Source organism: Macrobrachium nipponense, chromosome 32 (genome assembly GCF_015104395.2).
Source record: "Macrobrachium nipponense isolate FS-2020 chromosome 32, ASM1510439v2, whole genome shotgun sequence".
Classification (NCBI taxonomy): domain Eukaryota; kingdom Metazoa; phylum Arthropoda; class Malacostraca; order Decapoda; family Palaemonidae; genus Macrobrachium; species Macrobrachium nipponense.
Genome location: NC_061094.1, coordinates 12,466,599 through 12,478,806, shown reverse-complemented (window position 1 = coordinate 12,478,806; position 12,208 = coordinate 12,466,599). Strand labels below are relative to the sequence as shown.

Genomic DNA, 12,208 nt, shown 5'->3' with positions numbered 1-12,208 from the left:
TGTTCATCATTAACTAATGAGTACATTACTCATTCAGATATTAATTAGTAATTTATCCAAAATTCAAGATGTTTTTATTACAAAACAGTTCAGGCTATCACTGACATACTACATACCTAATTAATGACTTACATTGCCCTGGAGGGGTCTTGAATTCAAAATGCGCAAAAGTTGGATGACTATATTTTGTGTACCATAGTATTGTATGTATGTACAGTTAACCCCTGTATTCGGGGTCTCACTATTCGCAGACACCTATTAGCAGATTTTTCTGTTGAGCCTTTCTATAAATTACTTGTAAAAAATTTTGCAAATAGCAGACTTTTCTGTCATTAATTAGTATATTTTGATGTGATTTTCATGACACAATACATTTTTGTATTACAAAATTTATTTACCAATTTAAAAATATTTATATTGATTAATAATGTACGTATTAACTTTTATAATACTAAATATTAGATAAAAACAATAATTTCTCTCTCTCTCTCTCTCTCTCTCTCTCTCTCTCTCTCTCTCTCTCTCTCTCTCTCTCTTCTCTCTCTCTATCTCTCATGTACTGAGATGTATGCGTTTTGTATAAATAATTATTTAATTTTCATTATAATAATAATGTAAACATTAATATATCAATTCATTAAAGAAAATACTTTAGTGAATTAGTAAGATTTTTAATTTACAAATTAATAAATATGTAAAATTTTAAGGGAATACATAGCCCTCACCTTTTGCCGAGAGACTTGGAGAGGGTCTCAGGAAAAAATATGCATTGCTAATTTGAGTCTCTAACCAAACTGGTATTAATTAACCCTCTTACGCCGAAACGGTAAAAAAAAAATTGTCTCCTGTGTGCCAGAGGTGTTTCAGAGTGAGCGCGGAAGCGGAAAAAATATTTTTTTCAAAAAATCACAGCGCGCTTAGTTTTCAAGATTAAGAGTTCATTTTTGGCTCCTTTTTTTGTCATTGGCTGAAGTTTAGTATGCAACCATCAGAAATGAAAAAAATTATCATTATCATATATAAATAATGCGATATATGATAGCGCAAAAACGAAATTTCATATATAATTGTATTCAAATCGCGCTGTGCGCAAAACGGTTAAAGGTAACAAGTTACTTTTTTTCGTTGTAATGTACACTAAATTGCGATCATTTTGGTATATAACACATTGTAAAACGATAAAAGCAACACAGAGAAAATATTATCACAAAATAATGCATGAATTCGTAACGCGCGGACGTAAACAAATATTTTTTTCAAAAATTCACCATAAATCTAAATATTGTCCTAGAGACTTCCAATTTCTTTCAAAAGGAAGACAAATGATTGAATATTACTATACTGTAAGAGTATTAGCTTACAATTGCAGTTTTCGACCATATCTGACGAGTTAAAGTTGACCAAATGTCGAATTTTTTTATATATATATTTTTTATATACAATTATTTTGGAAATAAGAAAAGCTACAACCTTCAAATATTTTTTGTTTTATTCTACATAAAATTGCGCACATTTTAATATATAAAACTCTATGAAATGCCTAATATGAAACTGAGCAAATATTCCGAGAATGGTACGTACGCATTTCGGAGATTTGTGGCGGAGAATCCTCGCGCGGAGGGAAGGAAAGATTTTTTTTTAAATTCACCATAAATCTAAATATTTTGCTAGAGACTTCGAATTTGTTTCAAGATGAAGATAAATGACTGTGGAATATTACTAGACTGGTAAAGAGTGTTTTTAGTCTTACAATGGCGTTTTTTTCGAACCATTTCTAGTACGAGCGTCCCAAGTTGACCGAACGTGGTTTTTTTTCTATTTGTAGTGATTTATATGCAAATATTTCAAAAATGAGAAAAGCTACAACCTTCAATTATTTTTAGTTGTATTTTACATGAAATTACACACATTTTCATATATAAAACTTTATGTAACGGCTAATTTAAAATGGTGCAAACATTACCACAATCGCACGTATGATTTTTTCGGAAGAGTTACCGCGCGGACGTAAAGAAAATGTTATTTTTTTCATAAATTCACCATAAATCAAAATATTGTGCTAGAGACTTCCAATTTGTTGCAAAATGAAGGTAAATGCTTGAATATTACTAGAATATAACCGTTTTAGCTTACAATTGCGTTTTTCGACCATTTCGGTAGAGTCAAAGTTGACCGAAGTTTGAAATTTTGGCAATTATCGTTATTTATATGAAAATATCTCAAAACTGATAAAAGCTACAACCAAGGGTTGTTTTTAGTTGTATTGTGCATGAAATTGCGCACATTTCCATATATAAAACTTTATATAATGGCTAATTTTAAAATGGTGCAAACATTACCACAATCACATGTATGATTTTTTTCGGAAGAGTTACCGTGCGGACGTAAGGAAAAAGTTTTTTCATAAATTCACCATAAATCGAAATATTGTGCTAGAGACTTCCAATTAGTTGCAAAATTAAGGTAAATGATTGAATATTACTAAAATATAAGAGTTTTAGCTTACAATTGCGTTTTTCGACCATTTCGGTAGAGTCAAAGTTGACCGAAGGTTTAAATTTTGGCAATTATCGTTATTTATATGAAAATATCTCAAAACTGATAAAAGCTACAATCATGAGTATTTTATTGTTGTATTCTACATAAAAATGCACACATTTTCATATATAATACTTCATGTAACGGCTAATTTACAATGGTACAAAAATTATGTCAAAGTGATGAAATAATTTCCGAGATGTGTCACAGATACTTTTTAGTGCGGCAAGAAAGCAATTCGTGCTTGCGCGCCTGCGTAACGATTGTAAACAAAAAACAAACACCTTGAATCCGTTGAACTCCCAGCATCCCCCAAGGCCGCGTGATTCAAAAGTTTTAGGCTGGTAGGCCTATAAGTATTTTTCCGCGAATTTAAAAAAAAAACTTTTGTAAGTCGACGTAAAATACGTCCAGTCGGCACACGGGAGACAAAAAATGTCGACGTAAAATACGTCCAGTCGGCGTAAGAGGGTTAACACATATGCACACTGTGTGTATTTGTGTTCATAGTTTAAAAAAAAAAAATTTTTTGTCACTCGCTAGCAGAGAAATAGATTAACACTCCAGAGAGATTAAAGAGATAAATTCTCTCCCAGCACAAGATATGTCATATTGGTAACATTCTCTCTCTCTCTTTCTGTTTTGTCTGGAAGGGTTAGAAGCATGTATGTATATATTTCTAACAGTATTAATGTTTAAGATGACTTTGAAATTATATTAACAATATAATTCAAAGATTAATACAGTAATAAGATAATAATTGAAGGTATATTTAATGCAGGATGCTATTTAACCCTTAAACGCCGAATGGACGTATTAAACGTCGAGTCAAAATCTCCCCCGATTGCCGAATGGACGTACCATACGTCGACTCAAAAAAGTTTTTTTAAAAATTCGCGGAAAAATACTTATAGGCCTACCAGCCGAAAACTTTTGAATCACAAGCCTTGGGGGATGCTGGGAGTTCACGGACCAAGATGTTGTTTTGTTTACAATCGTTACGCAGGCGCGCAAGCGCGAATCTCTTTCTTATCGCACTAAAAAGAATCAGTGACACATCTCAAAAATTATTTCGTCACTTTGACATAATTTTTGCACCGTTTTAAATTATCCGTTACATGAAGTATTATATATGAAAATGTGCGCAATTCCATTTAGAATACAACAAAAAAATACTCATGATTGTAACTTTTATCAGTTATGAAATATTTGCATATAAATAAAACTTTGACTCTACCGAAATGGTCGAAAAACGCAATTGTAAGCTAAAACGCTTATATTGTAGTAATATTCAACTATTTACCTTAATTTTGCAACAAATTGGAAGTCTCTAGCACAATATTTCGATTTATGGTGAATTTATGAAAAAACTTTTTCCTTACGTCCGCGCGGTAACTCTTCCGAAAAAAATCATACATGCGATTGTGGTAATGTTTGTACCATTTTAAAATTAGCCGTTACATAAAGTTTTATATATGGAAATGTGTGCAATTTCATGCACAATACAACTAAAAACAACCCATGGTTGTAGCTTTTATCAGTTTTGAAATATTTTCATATAAAAAATGATATTTGACTCTACCGAAATGGTCGAAAAACGCAATTGTAGTCTAAAACTCTTATATTTTAGTAATATTCAATCATTTACCTTCATTTTGTAACAAATTGGAAGTCTCTAGCACAATATTTCGATTTATGGTGAATTTATGAAAAACTTTCCTTATCCCTGCGCGCGGATTCTCCGCCATAAATCGCGAATTGCGTACATCGCATTCTCGGAAAATTTGCTCCGTTTCATATTAGGCATTTCATAGAGTTTTATATATGAAAATGTGCGCAATTTCATGTAGAATAAAAGAAAAAATATTTGAAGGTTGTAGCTTTTCTAATTTCCGAAATAATTGCATATAAAAAAAATTTATTAAAAAATTTCGACATTTGGTCATTTTTAACTCGTCGGAAATGGTCGAAAACTGCAATTGTAAGCTAAAACTCTTACAGTATTGTAATATTCAATCATTTGTATTCATTTTTAAACTAAACAAATTGGAAGTCTCTAGAACAATATTTAGATTTACGATGAATTTTTGAAAAAAAAATTTTTTACGTCCGCTCGTTACGAATTCATACATCATTTTGTGATAATATTTTTCCGGTGTTGCTTTTATTGTTTTACAATGTATTATATATCAAAATGATTGCAATTTAGTGTACAATACAACGAAAAAAAAAGAAACTCGTTAGCTTTGACCGTTTTTTGCACAGCGTGATTTGAATACAATTATGTATGAATTTTCTTTTTTTCGCTACCATATATCGCATTATTTACATATGATAATATTATTTTTCATTTCTGATGATTGCATACTAAACTTCAGGCAATGGCAAAAAAAGGAGCCAAAAATGAACTCTTAATCTTCAAAACTAAGCTCGCTGTGATTTTTTGAAAAAATAATTTTTTCCGCTTCCGCGCTCACTCCAAACCGGCTCCGGCATTCGGGGGAGTTTTTATTTTTACCGCTTCGGCGTTTAAGGGCTAAGGTAAACATTTGGTATTTTGAACTTTCAAGGTAGGCAGTTATAAGTGTTTTTAGAGGGGGTTCTAAGTATTCATGGATTTTAATTATTCACGGGGGCATGTGGTACACATCCCTTGTGAATCTGGGGGTTCACTGTACAAGTGTTTGTTCCTACACAGGTACATACCTGAAGCTCTCTACATGAGGATAAACTTGCGAACATGACCTGGAACAGCTGTTATAAACTTATTGACAAGGTTGTTAACAGTTGATAGGTAGGGGGAAGCCCCACCCACCTGTCGGTCTACACTGTTTTTTTGCTTTTGGCCACCATTAGATGCAGACATCTTTTCTTCAGCTCTCAGCACCTGGCTTCGTCATTCCTTCATGTTCTGTGGTTTTGGGTATTTTAGTTTTTTTTTTCCCGTGATAGAATTGTTGTGCTTTATTTAAAATGGATCAAACCCTTTAATAAAATACAGTAATACAGGCAGTTCCCGGTTATTGGTGGAGGTTCTTTCTCGGCGGGTGCTGATAGCAAAAACCGACATTAACCGAAAGTGTTTTATGGCGCCAAGTTTTGATTAATGGTGCCTCTATTTGGGTATGCTATGGTGCCATAACCCTATTATTGACACCTTATGACTCTGATAAACAAAACTTGACCTGTTATGGCATCAGATCGCCATTAGCCAAGTCCGTCGATAACCGGGGACTACGTGTACCTTGATCTTAAGCAATTTGAGTTGCTTTAATTCTCAGACATGCAAACTTTTCATTGGAAGCTAACTACTAAGACATATACAAGATTTTATCACAGACACACGAAATTTGCAGAATCCTTGAGAAACCCTGCAGAAGTGGTATGTTTAATTTCTTTCTCCCTCTCTCACCGAGAGAAGAGAGCAATTTTTTGTGCATAGATAAATGTGACGTTACTTTGATAGTATTAATTTTTTTTTTTACATTTTCCGTGATATATGTAGTTACAACTTTTTGCATTTGTATAGTAAATTATGTAAAATTTTAAACAAATACATATCAATTGACTTGACATATGACCGTGAAGGGGAGTGTTGCCTACAGATTTTCAAAGGATATGTACTGAAAAATTACAAATTTTTTAATCAATTTGTATTTTTCATAGCTAACAAACCTGTGGTCTTAACAATAGGCTTATCTTCTTGTGCCAGCTGAAAACTGGTTAAAAACAATCAAAGAGTGTAAAGCAAGGAATCTGCCATCTGGCAACTCATATGTATATGAGGTGGAAGCTGGTCACCAACCAGGCATAGAACCCCATGACGCATCAAGCCAGTTGCTTTGTTTGCCCCTGATTTCTTTGTTTCAGTGTGTTTGTGCCTTTGATTATCATGTTGTCCTCCAATTCTTCTAGGCCTTGTCAACGCATGCATGTGCCTGGGCATTCAGGGATTTCTGTGCTCCAGGTTTTTCGCTGCTACCATTACAGATCCCCATTCTACATGCATTACATGCTGATCTAATTTTTGTACAGTTACTAACTCTAGCCTGGAATGTCGTTCCTGGCCTGTGTCGCAGTGGAAGGTGTTCTACAAGAAGAGGGAGCATCGTAGAGTATCTACTTGTCCTTCTTGGGAGGGTTTTTCACCCTCTCATTTGGAGGTTCAGCAACCCCTTCTTCCAGAAGCTTTCCCTCTGTGTCAGTTGTACCAGTCTCCTTTCTTTCTTCCATTGATTCGTCGTTGGAAGTATCGGGAGTTGCACAGGATGAGATTATGTTTAATATAGCCCCCTCTCCCACGGGATATAATGTCCTTCCCAAGAGGGAGGAGGCTACACTTTCTGCTGCCTATATTTCAGATTCCAAATCAGACAAGAACTGTGTGTGTGTGTGTGTATTTGTGTGTTAATTCATATATAATTCTCTTCATATTAATGTAAGAACAACCTCCTCTCTCTCTCTCCCTCTGAGTACTGTCATGAAATATGAAACTTTGAGAATCCTCGCCTTACATGAGGGGTTCTGGAGCCTAACCTCGCATAAGTTTGAGGTATTACTGTACACATCCTCTTCCTCTACATTGAGGAAACCTCTCGCCATCAGGCACGGTCATGGGATTGACAGACCTGTAGGCAATTCCTATTCTAGTATCAAAGTTGACTCACATACACTGTATATATTGCTAAAAACATTTCTTCAATCAAAAGGATCCATGTTCTGTATGCCAGGGGGTTGCCGTCAGAGCAGTGGGTAAAGTCTGCAGCCAAGAATAAGGCTAGGAAGACCTCTCTTGTGTCATTAGAGGGGAATACTTCACAGGTGACAATGAAGGAGGTCTTTGGCACCTTTCTGCCACCCAACAAACTTCCACTCACGGTTTCAACTCCCAAGGAAGCTGTCTCTCCTTCATTATCTCACACCAATCATTCAGTGGGGAGTTAATGAGAGGATGTTCACTCTGGTAACTTGTTTGAGGCTTCACTTCATTCGATAACCAACCCGAGAAGAGCCTTTATTAGGCTCAGAGGTCTAGATAAACTAATCTCTCTCTCTCTCTCTCTCTCTCTCTCTCTCTGTCCTTATTGGGACACCTGTTTGCTTGTGACTCCCTTGACTATGACAACTTTGATGTTCACCATATCTACTAGTCCTCCACCTCTCCTGCATATGCTGTAACTCCTCACATAATGTATCTTCTATTTTCTGCTCCTACGTTCCTCCACTGCTTTGAAAACCGGCAAGCTTGCAGAGGAAGTCTGAGAGTCCTCTTCCCCAGGACTCTGATACTCCTGAGTTACAGAAGCAGTTTCAACAGGTCATTGCACAATAACCCAGAGGAAGGGGCTGTGGTTGTTTCTGCAGATAACTTCTTAATCATCAAGGCTGAATAGAGTTCACAAAAAACCCTCAGCCCTTGATTGGTTTTGTTATGGTCCAAGTTTGCTGGTGGGGTCCTGGACCAAGTGATTTCTCTTGTCTTGGGGCAAGACTATTCACTTCAGTCTAGCCAGCCCAGTAAGCTACTTCCTGACACGCTTTTTGCCCAACGTCTCACTAGATTGCCTCCACTCTGAGTCTTTCTCACTTGGTTGGACATATTTTCTCATCAGGGGGTTGTGCTCATGACTAGGATGGCTCCATCATGAGACTGCTGCTGTCTGGAGGTAGAGCATTTACCTACTTAGCCCACCAGATAGTAAATGTGTGGTCCAGCCTGGTTCTGTAGAGGAGTGATGCATTTTATTCCAACTTTCTAGGAATCTTGGACGGGAGTCTACCTTGTTTTTTTTTTTACCTTGTTTTATCTCAGAGTGAGGTAGAGACCATGGTGGATAGGATGTATACTGACAACAGTGACGCCATTGCCCATCAGTTAGTGGTCCATAGGATCTCTTTTTCATCATGAGGCACTGTGACCAAACCTTTTGGTTTGAATGGTCCTTTAACTTTAGGGCAGAGGAAGGCCCTGACTTCCTCTGCTACACATCAAGTTCCCCAGACTTCTGCCTTTGTAGGGAAGGTGCCCAGCCAGGCTCCTTTCAGTGCCCCCCCCCCCCCTCTTCCTAGGAAAGGGGGCAAGGAAAAGAAGGGGGGAAGATGCTAAGGGCTGAGTTCATCTCCACCAGATGCCATAAGTAGTGGGGTGCCTGTTGAGCCAATGAACAACGTGGCAACAACACAGAGCAGAAACCTGGGTAGTGGACGTCCTGCAGGAAGGATATCTGTTCCCTTTCATGTCTCATCCATCCCTTACTTGTGATCTGATCTGGTTTCATACTTATGTTCCTGGTTCGCAGAAGGATCTTGCCACCCAGCAGGGAGATGAAATGATGCAAAGGAAGGTTGCTGTAGAAGTCTTGCGTGGTCTGGGTTTTAAGACCCGCCTGTTCCTGGTGGAGAAGGCAACAGGGGTTTGGAGACTGGCTATAGACCGCTTTCCAGTTTCATTTGAACTGGTTCATGCATCAGACCTGGTTCAAAATGGAAACTGATTGCTCCTTATTAGATTCCATCAGAGAGGGGTGACTTTATGCTTTCAATAGAACAAGAGAAGCTCATGAGGGGTAGGGCACACACCTAGAGTAGTTAGTGTCAGGTTTGTGGAACCTGGCTGACCATCACCTTCACATCAATGTTCAGGAATTGAAAGTAGCATTCCTTGCATCACAGGATTAGTTCCAGGACTGCGTGATGCGACACTCCATGGTGTTGATGAGTGATAACACCGTGGTAGTAGCATATGTCAATAGGCAGGGAGGGCTAGTTTCTCTTCTGCCACACCAGTTGCCAATACCAGTGCACAAGTGGGCTACAGGCAACTTGATGAAGCTGCCAGCCAGGTTCTTGGAAGATAGTGATAGAAAAGCTCAGCTGCCAGACACAGGTAATAGGAATGATTGAAGGGTCTTTACACCTGTATAGTGGAAAAGCTACTTGAGATATGGGGTTGGGGGGTGACTCCGAGCATAGACCTGTTTGCCTCCAGACACAACAGGAAGTTGCTGGTATTCTGCTTGATCGTTCCCAACCCATAGGCAGTCATGAAAGACACATTCCAGCAACCTCAATGAGTATGCTTTTCCACCATTTTGCATGATTTGGAAAGTCATCAACAGCCATTTTTCATGATTTGGAAAGTCATCAAAAGAGTACAGCTGACCCCGAATCTCAGGCTAACACGTGGTATCTGGACCCGTTAGCTCTACTTTCCGAGATCCTGAGAGAGCTTGCCCTACGGCACAACCTGTTATGCCAGCTGCACGTGGAGAGGTATCTCCAAGCCATGAGGTCCCTGACCCTTCACACCTAGAAACCAGGGTCTCCTTCGAACAACAGGTTTTTCTCACTGGACTGTGAGGGAGATGTTTGGATACCCATGCATATTCTCAGTGGCTGTCTACCAGGGGAAATGGGCCATCTTCTGTGGTTGGTGTTGTAGACAGGGTATCACTCCTATCAGAACATCTCTTCAGCAGGTAGCAGACTTCTTTTTCTTCCTTCACTGAGAGAACCTTTCCACAGTGCCAGTCATTAAAGGCTACAGCTATGCCTTAGACCAAATATTGAGACTTAAAGGGGTAAAGTTCTTATCCTCATGGGAGATCGCCATGCTCCTGAAGAGCTTTGATCAATCTTGTCCCCCAGGGAACTCAGGCCCCAGAGTGGGACGTGACTCTTGTTCTGAAGAGTCTTAGTTGTCACCCATATGAGCCTTTTAGATAGTCGTCAGATAGGAATTTGACCCTAAAGACTGTTTTCCTTCTTGCCCTGGCATTGGTGAAGTGTGTAGGAAGCTTCATTGCCTTTCCTTCGATGTTAAACACTTTTCTCTGCTCCTCTCTTAGACCAGGGAGGGATATCCCAGGTTGGGCAAACCTACCACTCCTAAGAGCCAGGCTAAAAAAATATGCTGCATTCCAGACTGGGGAAAAACTGTGAGGTTGGCCAATTTAAATGAAAAAAACACATAACTGGAAAGAGGAAGATAGGCACATGGTGTAAGAAAAAGAATTCCGAAGAAATTCTCCATACCTTCTATGAGAAGATTAAGAAGACTATTTATAACACCTTGTGGAGCCTCCTTTACAAGACAATCGTAGATTTTACCAAGTTATAGTACATGTTTTTTCTAATAAATAATTTTATCTTGTAAAATTATAATTATAGCTCACACATTATCAAAACATAAGAAATAAAGTCTGTAACTGAGCATATGTTATAAAATATTTACATAAATTTACTGAGATCTAAGATGCAGTATTTTTTTTTGGATTATACATTTTTTCTAATATTTCTTTGCAAAATTACAACTTTAACTGACATAGTATCATCATAAAAGATAAGAAGTATCATCATAAAAGATAAGAACTAAATCTAACAGCAACCCCTTGGTATATTTACAAACAAATAAATAAAGGCTTCATGGGAGGAAGAGATGCACAACTCATGAGCTGCGTTGATCTGAGCCAGTTTAAAAGTTTTCATTAGAGAAATTATGGGCTATAGAAGTAACGGAACCTCTTTCCCACCCGAGTACCACAAATCGATGGGGCGTAATACTGATGTTCACCGTGAGTTAATCTGTCCACCACCCAAAACCTGTTATTGCTTCTCATATGAGGCTATCTGTCCATTAAGAGAAGAGAGCACCCAGATTTCCCCCACCAATGAGGTAAGTCTCCTAATATAAAGAATGAAGCTTTATATTTGTGTAGGAACAAAAATAAATTTATAAAGTAATTTGCATGTATCCCAGAAGTTCATCTTGCACCTGGACCAAAATGCCAGTTGGTTGTTAATGACCTTGTCAGTAAGTTTTTAACAGCCATTCAAAGTTGCAGTTGCAAGTTTATCTCAATGTAAAAAACCTTGGATTTGTATGTTAGGAACAACCCAAATTACTTTAAAATTTCAATGTGAATGAATATTTCATTTTCATCTAACCTCTAGTATTTCATTGTTACCATTACAGATATTCGAGCCCATCACTCAAGAATGGGCCGTCTTTATATTGGTCAATAAATCCTCATAAATTGTCATTTTCAGGCCAGCTGTATGGAACTGGCCAATTCTTCAGTCTTGTGACTTCCTTGCATGTTGAGATTGCGTTTAGTCTGCAGGGAAGTCTGGCCAACCCACAGGCTAAGGTAGTTGGCGTCAACATTAGATATGGAGAGCCATTGGAGGTCTACCCGCCATGCATGCATAATGCATGCTATTCCAGATCTGTGTCTTTGACAGGGTATGTAGAGCTCAAAGCCTCTGTCTCCTTTGTAGATGTGACTCTTCCTCCACTACCAGCATATTCTCAGCCACCAGCATTAGATGTCAAGCTTCCATATGATTTTTTCTACCCTTTTCTCCCTTCTGCATCTGCAGTAAGATCCTTGAATAATGTGGCATTTATTTTGAGCAGTGTTCTGTATCTTGTGATGAATAAAGCCTTTTAATTTCCTTGTGTGTCTTACTTAGGCCAAGTATCTGATACAGAATTCAAAATCATGTGCAAGTTATATTGTGGGACTAAAACCAAAACATTCTTACAAGATTGTGTTATATTCAAGTACCCTGGTAGAATACATTTGGGAATCTAGCAATGGGTATTTTTGGTTTATTGGATATTACCAAGGGGTAAATGGTGGGGACACTTGCAGACCCTCTATTCTCT

At 37.7% G+C, this 12,208-nt stretch overlaps 1 protein-coding gene across 1 annotated transcript in view; it reads left to right on the top strand.

Moving 5' to 3' along the window:
- The window catches only part of LOC135207223 (tectonic-3-like), a 67,032-nt gene extending 55,038 nt beyond the window's left edge, over positions 1-11,994 (top strand). Inside the window, exon 8 of the mRNA XM_064238841.1 lies at positions 11,587-11,994. Within this exon, the coding sequence (XP_064094911.1) occupies positions 11,587-11,990 (404 nt within the window). The 3' untranslated portion in view covers positions 11,991-11,994. The remainder of the gene's footprint in view (positions 1-11,586) is intronic.
- The last annotated feature ends 214 nt before the right edge of the window (positions 11,995-12,208 follow it).